Raw genomic sequence first — 13,415 nt, 5'->3', positions numbered from 1 at the left:
AATAGCCCCAAAGTGGGAGAAACCCACATGTCCAAAAACAGATGAATGGATAAACAATTTGTGGTGTATTTATACAATGGAAGTCTACCCATTAACACAAAGGACCAAAGTACTAATACATGCTGCAACATGATTGAATCTCGAAATTTTTATGCTATTTGGAAGGATTCATATCCAAAATGTACATACTGTATACTTTCATTTTTATAAAATTCAAGAGTAGGCAAAATTATTCTATAGCAATAGAAGTCAGATCGGTGGTTGCCTGGGTTAGGATTATGGATAAATGACTGAAAGGGAGCATACAATAACTTTTTGGAAATGTTCTATATTTTCTTTGTGGTGGCAGCTACATGAATGTGTAATTTGACAAAATTGATCAAATACATATTTAAGATGGGTGCATTTATTATATGATGTATATTAAATTATTTATCAATATAGTTAATAAAAAAGTAGTTCTGTCACTCCTTAACACACACACAGTGATCTTCTTTAGCATATTAAAGAATTTGTTTTAGTACTTACTATGTGCAGAGCTTAAGTAATATGGAAGAACACAAATTGGTATTGGAAACGTTCCCTGACCATCAAGGAACTTAACATTTAGTTAGGTAATATAGTATGAACTTGACCATATATCTAATCATATGGTGGTAAAACTGGTAAGTAATAGCAGTGGTAGATGTAGAAGAGTTATGAAATTGAGTTAATGAGTTGATACATGAAAAAAATGTAAAAAATACAGTGCCTGAGAGATAATGTGTGCTCAGCAAGTGCTACTTTGCTTTTCAGAGGATGAGAATTTATGCTTCAAGTGGTAAATCAAGGCATAATTGAGGAGGTGGTATTTAATGTAGGCAGCACAGAATAGGAAGGTTTTTCATAAGCATTAAGAAGTGGGGAGACATTAGTATCAGGAGGATGTCATGATCAAAGGTGTGGAAGTGAAAAAACACAAGACATGTACAGAAGAGGGAGGTATGTTTGGTGAATTCATTTGAACAGAATGAAGAGTTTCAGGTAGCAAAAGTAATAGGAAATGAATCACTAGGGCCAGATTATGGAGGACCCTTAAAACCAACTTGAGTATAACCTTATCTTAAATTGATCTCTTATGGATTGCCAATACATAAATAAAACATATAGGAAGGGATATTTTATCAGTAAAAACTTATTTTTTTTTTTTTGCGGTACGCCGGCCTCTCACTGTTGTGGCCTCTCCCGTTGTGGAGCACAGGCTCCAGACGCGCAGGCTCAGTGGCCATGGCTCACGGGCCCAGCCGCTCCGCAGCATGTGGGACCTTCCCGGACCGGGGCACGAACCCGTGTCCCCTGCATCGGCAGGCGGACTCTCAACCACTGCGCCACCAGGGAAGCCCAAATCTTATTTTTAAATTTTTTTTTATAATTTTAAACATGAAGTCAACTGACCAGAACAATGAAGCTGTTTTGATGAACACGAAACTGAAATCGGGGCTTGTTGATCTTAGATGGGAGTTGTTGTTATTGTTTTTAATGACCTTAAGCTTCTACCTTATTTCTGCTGTATTTTCTTTTGGTTGCCTCATGTTCAGAAAATTCTAATTCAGATAGCTAAATAATTGTAAATATCAGTCCTATAGTATTTTACCTTAACATTGTTGCATATCTTTCAATATAGCAAGAGGCTTATTTCAAGGTTTGCATAATAAATGTTTTACTCTGGTAGTACAAGTTAATGCATTGGTGATTTTCAGTGTGTTAAACTTTGGAACATAACACGTTTGAATGTGTATGACAGTTTTTGTTTCAGTTTTCTTGTTGTTTAGGTTTTTTTGGTAAGTTACAGCTGGCAGAAACCCAACTCAAATAGTGTAAGCAAAAACAGGAATATATTGGCTTACATTATGAAGAATCCCAGGAGCAGAATTTGGCTTTAGCTCTTTGGGGATGTAAGTATGCTAACATGATGTAAAGGTTGTTTTTTCCCTCTGTCTTTTCCTATCCGCTCCTCTCTACTTTGCTTAGTATTTTTGGTTTCATTCATTCTTATTGCATACAGACTCTCTCCATGTGCCAGGGAGAATGTCCATGACGATTGATCCCTGGCCCACATACTTATAGCTTTCAACTTGAGCATAAGAGAGCCTTTCCAGATAGTTCCAGGAGAGAATTCTGACTGGGTCAAATTTCTCTGTGTGGCTGAGAGGAGCAGTAGGATGCAGACAGCAAAGCCCTGTGATTGACAACTCCATCAGGACAATAGTGGCATTCAGCAGTATTTCCCCAAAGAAATCAAAAGAAGTACTGTAGGACACAGTGGGCACACAAAAATTATTGTTTTCACAGTTCTATAAAGTTTTTAAAAAGCAGTTAAATATGTATTTGAAAGAGTAAAAATGAAGTCAACCATTTGTAGAACCCAAAGAGCAGTGTCCCACGTCATATGGTTTGAATACCTTAGCCTTTGGCAATGGAGCAGCAGAAAATAGTGTCAGGCTGCACACTTACTTCTTGTACATGAAATAAAATATAATTTGGAAGGAATTACTTTTCGAGTTCAAGAGTATTTTTAAGCAGCATCTTAGCTATTCCTCAGTGGATGACTTCAGGAAAAGAAAGCTCTTAGTTCAAAACAGATAAGGCGTTATAGAAAATGAAATATGGAGGAACAGGAAGACTAACGTAATGGAGTATGTATGGGAGAATTGGCTGTTGAACGCTATTTACTTTCACTACAATACCTCGAATTTTTAGCACCCTTCTCTAAAGAACTAGAGTGCTTCACTTCATATCTGAAGCAATTAATAATAGATGTAATTATTCATTTTCTATTGTTGAATGCTGCATCGTAGAGACTAAAACTGATGTTCAAATAATGCTTTAAATAGTCATTTCAGTAAAACCAGCACTGAACTCGAGTCAGGGCTCTGTCGCCAACTGTTTGGCCTCGGGCAAGGCAAGTGACTTCCTTATCTTGACTCTGTTTCCTCATTTCTGAAATGGGGTTTTGGTCTTAGTGATCACTGAAGTCTCAGCTACAGCAGGAGGCTGTGAGCCTCTGATTTACCTGCTGGATATTTCCCTCTTTTTCCATATTGGCATTGGTAGGTAGCAGTTGTACTTTGATAGATATGGGAGAGGAATTTGGTTTTGAATGATCCTTCTGATATTGTCTTAGGTGTTAAGCAGCTTTGGAAAGCAGATGAAAGAGATACCTCTTACCTGCACATATAGAACAATGTGACTTCCATGAATGTATGTTAAATGCCAATTTTAAGGGGTCCCTATAAAAAATTATCAGACTTTGGTGGATCAAAACAGTGCAAAGAGAGAATATTGCACCCAGTGTGATGATATCTATATGTGTATTTCCTGCAGCTTTCAAATGTGGGGTTTTCTCTCCCTCATGAACATGTCAAAATCTTGCATCTAACAGTTCTAATGACATTTTCAATAGCTCCCATTGACACACACACACACAGACACTCACAGTATATTATCTAGTAAAGTGGTTGTGGAATTAACATTTTTCCTGGAAGGAATATATCTGATTTAATGACCAAATCGTTTTAAAGCAGCACAACAGAATTTCACAGGAACTAAATCTATTTCTTCACGCCGATCATGCGTGTTTTACTGAAGCATTGAGTCATTAGCATGTTTATAATGGTTCTAATTTAGCACAACATTTTCTGAATTTTATCCTTGAGTCATTTACAAATTGTTCATATTGAATAAACAAAGGAAACAGATTGCATTTTATACTTAGTAATTTATCTGAAAGAAGAGGGGAGGGTTAATTGTTTGAAAGTTTTGGTCTGTTTGGGGAAGTGAGCCTACTTTTTCATTGCTAGGCATAAATGCCATTTCTCATCTTTTTGGGGATGGGGGGAGGCTATGGAGGAGTAAAATGAAAAATTAAGATCAGGACAAGTTTGGCCACTCCCAGAGGGGAGTGTGGAGCAAAAGGGGAGCTGGCACGAGATTATCCAAAACAGTTGGTGCATTCCTTAATGATCAAGTGCTTGAGAAGTCCAGCTCTTCCTGGCAGAGCATCTGTGTTGATGTTTATATCATTGCCCTGCTGTATGGGAAAGGCATGCTTTCTCTTGCTGCTTAGCTAAAAATAGGATGGAATATAGCATTGTATGAGATATTTTAAGAAAGCAAAAACATTTAAGAGGTTAAAGGTTTGGCTTTTGGATCAAAAAAGATCAGTGATATAACCCGTGGTGTTCCTTGAAGACTGAATTTTATCTAGAGTTTGTCAGTGATTCGAACTCTTGGTTAGGCAAGTTATTCTAGGTTCATTTGGTGCGGTCTGAAAAACCCACTCTACTGTCTTTTCTGTCAGCTTCCCAGCATGAAGAGCAGGATTGAAAACAGCCTCTATTTATACCGCCTTGTTCGTATTTGGAAAATCAGTTGTTTCATTGGAGAGAGGGAGAGAGAGAGAGAATGAGAGCATGAGCAGTCGTCAGGGAGTGTGCTTTGTACGTTATAGTGACTTCAAAATAAAACTGGCACATTTTTGTGTCTAATTATTTTTAGTGAGCTTGGAGGGTTTTAATTAAAATTTAAGAGTGCTCTTCAAGCTCTCCAAGCTCCAATTTTATCCCACTGTATTGTGGAGCACTCGTCACTGTGGAAAAATGTACAGTAACTGGCATGTGCATCTCTGTTTCCTAATGAAAAATGTGAGATTGATGATCAGCAGGGATATAAATATATATTGTCAGAATTAGTTGTAAACCAAGGTCAAGGATACTTTTAATAAGTTATCATTGTTTGGATACATAAAAAATTTATTGCTTCTGAAATTTATGATTCCTGTGGTAAAAATAAAAGGGGTTGCTTTAATATTTTCTTAAAAAAGTTAATAAAACAGTAGGATCTGTATACAGGGGGAGTAGTCATTGTTGTTTCTCACTAAGGTATTTTAAAGTTATTTTCTATGTCATGTTTCTAATGTTTCAGCATTTCTAACTTTATCACTTTGAGGTAAAGGGAATAATGATAAGTGTTTACTCACAGGTAAATTGTTTTAAAGTACGATAAAAAATTTTTCCCATTATCCTTTCCCATTCCCCCATGATTTAATTTTAATGATGATTTCTTTACTTACTCTCTTTGACCCTTTATTTTGCTCAGAATAGTAGTTAACACTGCTGCAGCTTTGTTTAACTAGGAATAATTTTCAATTGTTCCTAAAATATCATCATATAGATTAGGAAATAAATATCTCACATACTCTCACTTCAAATTTCCCTTGTACTGTAAAAATTAATTATTAGCACGATAAAGCATTCCTGACTTACCTGGCCTGAAACCTAGGTATTTAGGAAACCTAGGTATTTAGGAAGCAGAAACTTTGCTTTGCAATCCATTATGATATCTTTCCTTTTTTCCTTAGAAAAAGGTTATTGAAATAGAAAAACTTAAATTTGCAGAGGAAAAGGAAAAACAAAAGCTATGCAATTGAGAATTAATTTATAACATATCAGAACCCTTTACATCCTTGATTAAAAATAAGCAAGAATTGAAGTGCAACTCGATTTTTCAGTCCTGTTTTTATCACACTATTTACAAAAATTAGACAAGATAAATATAATAAACCCTCATATTTCATTGAATATGTATTGATTTATGGACACTAATTCTTTCAAAGTAAGAGGAATTAATTTTGGCATTTTCCACTTTATACTGAAGTGTTATGGCTTACATTCATTTTTAATATCTACATATTACCGTGACACATACTGTAATATTGTGATACTATAATTTCCAAAAGGTATGTAGTTTCTTCCTGTTTAGCTGAAAACAACTCAGTCAAAATACTAAAATTTGAGTAGTCAAACTCAGATAATAAAATATACTGTATATCTTTTCATTGTTTTGAGGACTGTGGCATATTTATCTGTGTAGAGTTATCCAAGAATATCTGGGTGATGTTTAGTTCTTTTTTTTCCATTTGGAATCCTGCATAAGTACTGAATTGAAACATGGGCTTACTCTTTGCGTGGACATAAGGCAAACTGGACTTCTTTACTTATCTTGACCTCTTTGATTTTTGCATTTGTGCATGATCAGAAAGGGGCAAAGTCTGATATGATGAATCGCCTCTGTAAAGCTAGTGTCCTGTTAATGTAGTTGACGTATGTGGCACAGGAGGATGAATACCGTTCATTTTTACCCTTACCTGGATATTGTTTTGAGTGGGAAATTTGAAAATATAAAATTTCACTTTTAACTTTAGCATATATTTCCTCATTTCAAGTCAGAAACGTCTTGGTAGAGGCAGTAGTATCCTCTGCATATGTAGCATTTTAGTACATCTTGTGGTACTGCATCTTCTGGTCTTTTTCCCTCACCTTACTTGTTTCACATTACAGTGTGGGTTGTGTTTAGTACTAATTGTGGTATGTATGCCCTTAGAGGTCTGGCAGACAGATAATTAGGTGAAAAAGCTCAGTTTTTCAAGAGACCTTCTCACAGTTTTGAATATTCCTGGAATCTCCCAGAATTGAGATTAAATGCTGATAAAGTTGTATGTAGTGACATTTATTGTCCTGTAGATAAAGGCAATCAGTGATTGTTACTAAATATTTTCATGGGCTATAAATATAGACTTGCAAAGCCTGCTTTATGTTTTTTCCCTCAGTGTCTTCTACTGAAATGGGAACTCATATAGCTAGATTAACTCAGCATTATGGTGAGAATTAATTTTCTAATAGGAATGTGAAATGTTTTGAATTTATTAACCATTTTATTAATGATTAGCTTTTATGTAAAGCTGTGTCTTCAAACTTATTTGATAAATGTTTGAAGTGTATATTCTTGTTGTCCATATAGTTCTGTTTTTCTCCCATGAAGTTTCAGCATTCTTTTTCTGGAGCTCTAAAAGATTTCAGGTCTATTAATAGAAATGAGAGACATATTTTAGCCTGTTTTACATTTAGTGTGTATCTAATCCTTGTTTATGAACTTGCTGTGAATTTTGGATCATTACTAGTCAATTGGGATTTTTGTCTTGACCATTATAATATGTGCACTCAACTCAAATTTTAACCAAACAAGTTATGCTTTAGCGTTCATATCAGTGATTATCAGTTTAGTACAATGTTATAACATGTATGAAAAGGTTAAAAAAAAGTAACAAAACTGAGTAAGGTAGGAAGTTGAAGACATTTTGTTGATTATTCTTATACATGGTCTAATGTTATATCCAGAAATTTAGACCTGATTTGAGAAAAAGTAATCTCTGATAGGCATGGCTTTGAAGATTTTGCTCCTTAACTCTCAAATTAGTATTATCTTTTCTATGACTTTAGCATAAAAACAAAATATGTGTGGAACGAAGTATACACCTTGTTTCTGAATTTAAAATAGAAGTAACAAGAGAACGTTTTGAAAATTAAATACAAACTGAACATACGCATATGCATATAGGCCCTATTAGCAGGTCACTCAGAATCCAGTTTTTAATCACAGTGGTAGGTCACTTGTTGAAGCCTACGAAAATAATTAATAGGAAAGACTGGAAGGAAAGAAGGAGGAAAGGAAAGAAGGGAAGAAGTAAGGGAAGGAGCAGGGAGCTTTCACTTAATAGAATCAAGCTGACTTCTATTTAGAAAGAACTTTAGCTTCTGTGATAGAGAGCTAATATGGTTGTTCTTCATCAGCGATTTCCCAACATACTGATCTGGATTCTATCCATTCCTTGATTGATTGATCATGTCACGAACAAACGTTAATTGTTTTCACCAATACTTTCTAACCATGCAGTGGTCCTCTCATCTCTTACCTGGGGCTCACTGTCTTCTTTTTAAAGCTTATCTAGTTTCTAAAACCCTTCAGATCCATCTTGACCTTACTGTCATTCTGAAAAATTCAAGGAGGATTTAGAAGTTGGAGAAAAAATGAAAGGGAAAATGCTAAAGAGATAGGTACTGATATGGGAGAGAAAAGGCATTTGGAATTGAAGTAATTATTTTAAATATAATTTTAAAAAGGAGTTATCAGAATTTTGACACTTGGAATGTTAAAGTTTAATGGGAGTATTCTTTGCACTGAGGATTGAGTATTTAAATCTGCTTTCCCTTTTGGAAACATGGCCTGTTTGTTAAGATTTGAGGCTTAAAAGATACACGTAAATAGTTGTAAGCAGTAGCTCCAGTTGCAAATCCATCTGAACAGAGAGAAAAAAATAACTCATTGATAAAAATTTGCTAATTATTAGAACATTCTAAAATTTAAACTTCTGTAAACTTTATGAATCTTAATAGAAACAAGTGTAATCTAGTATGCTATTTAGAAATGCTATTTAGAAATGCAACAGGTCAAGCAGCGTTTAAATAAGGATTTTCTTGAAAAGATCATGCGTCTCTTTTTATATAAGAGAAAAGTTTTAACTGTTTTCATTACTGGGGGACAGAGGACATCATGACTTTATTTTCTTTGCATTTTACTCTAAATGGGTATTTTACAAAAGTTGCCATATGTTTATTTCTTTTTTAAGGACTAAGTAGTTACAGGTCGATTGGTCTCTTCTCCTTTGAAGATTTATCATTCTTCCTTGAATAGCACATGAATTTTGCTTGGACTTAAAAAACATCACCTGGTTTGAAAGGAATAATATCTAAACTTAAGCTTGTATGAAAAAGCCCCTTGTTCTGTCCAATTGGTCTAAGAAGTGATAAATGCTGGCTGAATATTAATTAACTATAGTTATAATACCAAGATAAGATTATTGAGCATTATCTTTTTTTTCGTGGGAATAGTTTAAATAATCTTCCAGCCAAAAAAAATTTAGTTATGGTATTTTGTAGTAGATAACGGAATATAATTGCCTGTATCCTAGGGTTAAAACAGCAACAACAAAAAATAGCTTTAATCATTTATTTTTGAATAACAGAATTTCTCCATAAACTCCACAGCCTTCTGTATTTGTAATATTTTAATACTAATCAAATACATGTATAATAGTTTTAATACTTACTTTTTTATTTTAATAGATTCCTCCTGCATGGAAAAACTACTTTCGAAAGATTGGAAGGAAAAAATGGAAAGATTAAATACCAGTGAACTTCTCGGAGAAATTAAAGGTACAATGTACAGAATATCAAACATATCAATGTAGAAATATTATTTTGTTCCACAACACATTTGCTTATCTTCTGTGCCCTAACATTAAATTCTTACCTCTAATATTTGTTTATATCTGAGAGGGTAAATGTATAGTGTGTTCCTGAACTTTATTCTTTTGTGATGTTTATAGAACGAAAGTTTTACCCTTTCTTTTTTAGTCTATAAACATATAACTTATAGGATAAACTACTTCATTAGTTTACTGAACAAAAAGTATGAAAAAGAAAAAAGGTTATGTCAAAGATGAACAAATTAAGTTAAAGATAATTTTAATCCTTCCTTTTGAAATCATAATACTAGCTTAATTGATGAATCCAAATCACTGATTTGAATTTCTTCTGATCAAAAAGGGTCAGCTGTAGTAACTGTCAAAAAGGATTTTATAGAATGTGCTGTTTATGGTTTATGGCTGGATTCTGAGGCCTGTTTACCTGTTCAAATCCTGGCTCTGTCAGTTACTAGATGAGTGATTTTGGGCAAGTCACTGAAGCTTTCTATGTTTTGAATTCCTTGTATCTAAACTGAGGATAATAAAAATACCTACTTCATAGGCTCATTAAGAGAATTAGTATATGTAAAGCTTTTAAAACTGCCTGGCACTTAAGAAAGTCCTCATGAGGGAAAGCTGTGGTTGTTATTAACTGCCCATAGGATTGTAGGTTGATTAATCTCAATCAGATTTCACCGGACTTAACATTTCATGATCTCCAACCCGGATGAGAATGAGCATCCTTATTTTTAAAGATAAGTGATTGACGTTATTATTTTGAAACATGTTAAGAAGTCGGCAGTCCCAATCCATTACAGAATTAAGCTGCCCTATCAGTTAAGAAGCTATACTTTTTGCCCAATTCTCTCTTGTTGATTCCTTTGTGGAGATGAAGTGCTGTATCACTAGCTTTTGGTATCATGAATAGAATCCATTGTCATTAATTAATTTTTTCAGTTGTCCCTTACAGACAGTCATCACTCTGACTTGACCTGACAACTTGGGAACTTAATTACATTAGTTTTCTGAATTTATCAAATGACTTCAGGTGAATATTCCCATGGATAATTCCTCATTTAAGATGAACATTTCACGATAACTATCTGATGAAAATTTTATTTTGAATTTATTACAGAAAACTGCTTAGTGTTCAGGCATGTTATGTTCAACTCAAATGAAGAGAAAAGGGAGTCATATCTTTTCCAAGAAATAATTAATAACTCTTTCTATTAACTAATGCAGTATCAAAATCAAGTGGAAATTGGATATTATTTTGAATTTCACTGCTTCTGTTTTGTACTCATAAAGGCCATTTGCTATTTTGGAAAAAAAAAAGAAACTCAACTTAAAACTGACGGGTAGAAAGAAAGTCATTAGTGACATATTCTTTATCCAGCTGCAATAACATGGTGTGTGCTACTTTGCACGTCATTCTGTGTTTTCTTCCCTTTCCAAAGTCATTGGTTTTATGACAGTGAGAACAGAAATGGTTTATGCAAAGGCAAGCTTTTGCCAGCGTGAATGATGGGGGTCTTGCTTTCTCTCAGTAATGTGGAAGCTAACATTTTATTATGTTATGATTCAGCATCGAGTTTTTATGCTTTGGGTTATCTTTCCCCCTCCCACTTTCTATCTTTATTTTTGATTCTAAAAATGCAAAAACTGTACTAGTTTTATATAATCAAAATATATAAATCTCAAAAGTGAAACATGCAAAATTAGGCTTTTCAAATTCTTTAACTTTTTCTTTTCTGGATTCTGTATGTGAAATGTAAACTTTCATTTGTGTACTACCCTCAGTTTTATGGACATAGAAGATAAGATTCTTACTAAATTTTTCATTTTGATTTACTCTATGTAAGTGTCTCTTTTTACATCTTAATATCTTGTCACCATAAACATTATACACAAAGTATACCAATAATATAAAAAATTGAAAAAAAATTAGTTAAAGTAGTGCTCAAATAGTTTGATTCAGCCACTGCTGAAACTCAACATACATTTTTGTTGTAGGCAAGATCAGATCAGTTATTAGCCACCAAAATTAGTTATAATTATTCTGAAATTTTAGGGTAATCTAAATACTATCTCCAAGAAAAACGTACTAGGGGAATTCCTTAGTGGTCCAGTGGTTAGGGCTCCACATTTCCACTGCAGGGGGCACCGGTGCAATCCCTGGTCGGGGAACTAAGATGCTGCATGCCGTGCAGTGCGGCCAAAAAATAAATTAAAAGAAAAGAAAAGAAAAACATACTACAGTGGGTTATCAGGATTCAGTATATCTCAAGCGTGTGTATTTATATATCTCATTATTTTTCCCTCATTACAAAATTCATATACATTTATTGTAAAAAGTATATAAACACACCCAAAGGAAAATATAATTGCCTTTTCATTCTACCTGTATTATAGTATATATCCTTTCCATTTTAATTTATGCATAAAAATTTTTTCCCTTAAAATTGGAATCATCCTTTTACTATTCATTTGTAATCTATTTTTCCCACTTAATGATATATTGTGAATTTCCCTGATTAGGTCATCTTCTAAACTATTATTCTTATTTGCAGAAAATATTGCATAAAGTGAGGTTCTTATAATTTAACTGAGTCTTTTATTCAATATTTAAGTTGTTTTTATTGTTTGTCATTATAAAGTAAACCTTGAACATGGGTAACTTTTTAATACTTTTCCATGTCAATTAGTGGTTATTTTCTTACGATATATTTCTAAAAAGTGAAATTACTGGGTCAAAGAAGGTGTTCTTTTTAAAAAAGGCTTTTGATTCACATTGCCCTTCAGGTATAGTGTTCTGTGCTCTCACCAGCAGCATCTGCGAGTATTCCCTTGCCCTCAGTAGCAAGTATTATTATTTTAAACATTTCTTGCCAGTTTGATAAGGGAATATAACATATTATTGCTGACTTAATTTGAATTCTTTGGATTTTTATTGAGAATGAAGAGTTTTACATGAATTTATTTGTATTAAATGTCTCTTCCTTTGTGAATTGTCTGTTTATGTTGTTTGCCCATTTTTCCTTTAAAGGATTTGTCTAGTTTTTATGGTTTTTAAGGCTCTTAATGTATATTTTAATGGTATTAGCCTTTATTTGTCATATATGTATATTTTGTCATTTTCTTTACTTTATGGTTTTGTTGTTAAATCTTTGCCTCCCTTTTGTAATGCTCTTTTTTTTTTTTTTTTTTTCTGTTTGGGGTTTGTTTAGAAAGGCTTCTCCCAGTCTAAAATTATATAATATTCTACTATATTTTCTTCCAGTTCTTTGACTATTTTTTTATACACTTAAGTCTTTGATTCATCTTGAATATATTTTGAGTATAATTTCAACCAGAGATGTAACTTAATTTTTTTCTCAAGTTAACCAAATATCTCTGTATCATTTATTAAGTAACCCATCGTATCCCATCTGACTTGAAATAACATCTTTTATTACATACTGATTACATATTTGGAGCCATTTCTCAGTTTTTGGCTCTATTCCATTTATCTTTCTACCTAGACTTTTACAGTGCTAGGTTATATTAATCACTGTAGCTTTATAGTATCTTTGAAAAGTATTGCAAGACCTCATTCATAATTATTCTTTAAGGTGTTTGTATACTTCTCTAAAGTTTATCTTAGATTTATATGTTGTTAATTAAAATTGCAAAGTGATTTTTTAAAAAAGATTATAAAACTATGGGATAACAAATCTTTTTAGCATTGAATCTTTCCATTCCAAATAACTTACTCAATTCTTTTCTGTCCCTCAACAATGTTTTGTTTTTTATATACAGATTCTGCACCTTTCCTTTGATGTTTCCTTTATAATATTTAATATTTTTACTTGCTCTTATGAATGAGATATTTTTCATACTACTATATTTTTGTTACTATATTTGGGGGTGTTAGTAAATTTTGCTGATTCATTTTATAACTTCCCTTTTTGTCAGACTTATTAGCTCTAGTCATATTTCAGCTGATATGTTTTCTCCTCTTTTTTAGCAGTTATTTGTTCCTTTTTTTCACCCCTTCTTTTAATACACTACCTAGAATATCAAGAATAATATTAAATAATACAGGTGATAGCAGATATTTTTATTTAGTTTTTAATTTATGGAATTGTCTTTAATATTTTACTATAAGTATTATACTGACTGTTGATTTAATGATTTTTATCATTAAAAATCATGCTAGTCCACTTTATTAGGAGTTTCTATGAGAAATTGCATTTTAGTTTATGGCGTGTCTTATTGGTTTTTGTTTTTCAAATTTACTGATGAAATAAACCCT

General features: G+C 33.0%; 1 protein-coding gene across 9 annotated transcripts in view; it reads left to right on the top strand.

Annotated features, from left to right (window-relative positions):
• SOX6 (SRY-box 6) overlaps positions 1 to 13,415 on the top strand; it is a 691,286-nt gene that overhangs the window by 414,055 nt on the left and 263,816 nt on the right. For all 9 annotated transcript variants that reach the window (XM_029207695.1, XM_029207704.1, XM_029207698.1 and 6 more), the window contains one exon: positions 9,000 to 9,089. In XM_029207695.1, coding sequence (XP_029063528.1) covers positions 9,000 to 9,089 — 90 coding nt within the window. The remainder of the gene's footprint in view (positions 1 to 8,999; positions 9,090 to 13,415) is intronic.

Source organism: Monodon monoceros, unplaced genomic scaffold, assembly GCF_005190385.1.
Source record: "Monodon monoceros isolate NGI ecotype Baffin Bay Population unplaced genomic scaffold, NGI_Narwhal_1 Super_Scaffold_7, whole genome shotgun sequence".
Classification (NCBI taxonomy): domain Eukaryota; kingdom Metazoa; phylum Chordata; class Mammalia; order Artiodactyla; family Monodontidae; genus Monodon; species Monodon monoceros.
This window is presented reverse-complemented; position numbering and strand designations above follow the sequence as displayed.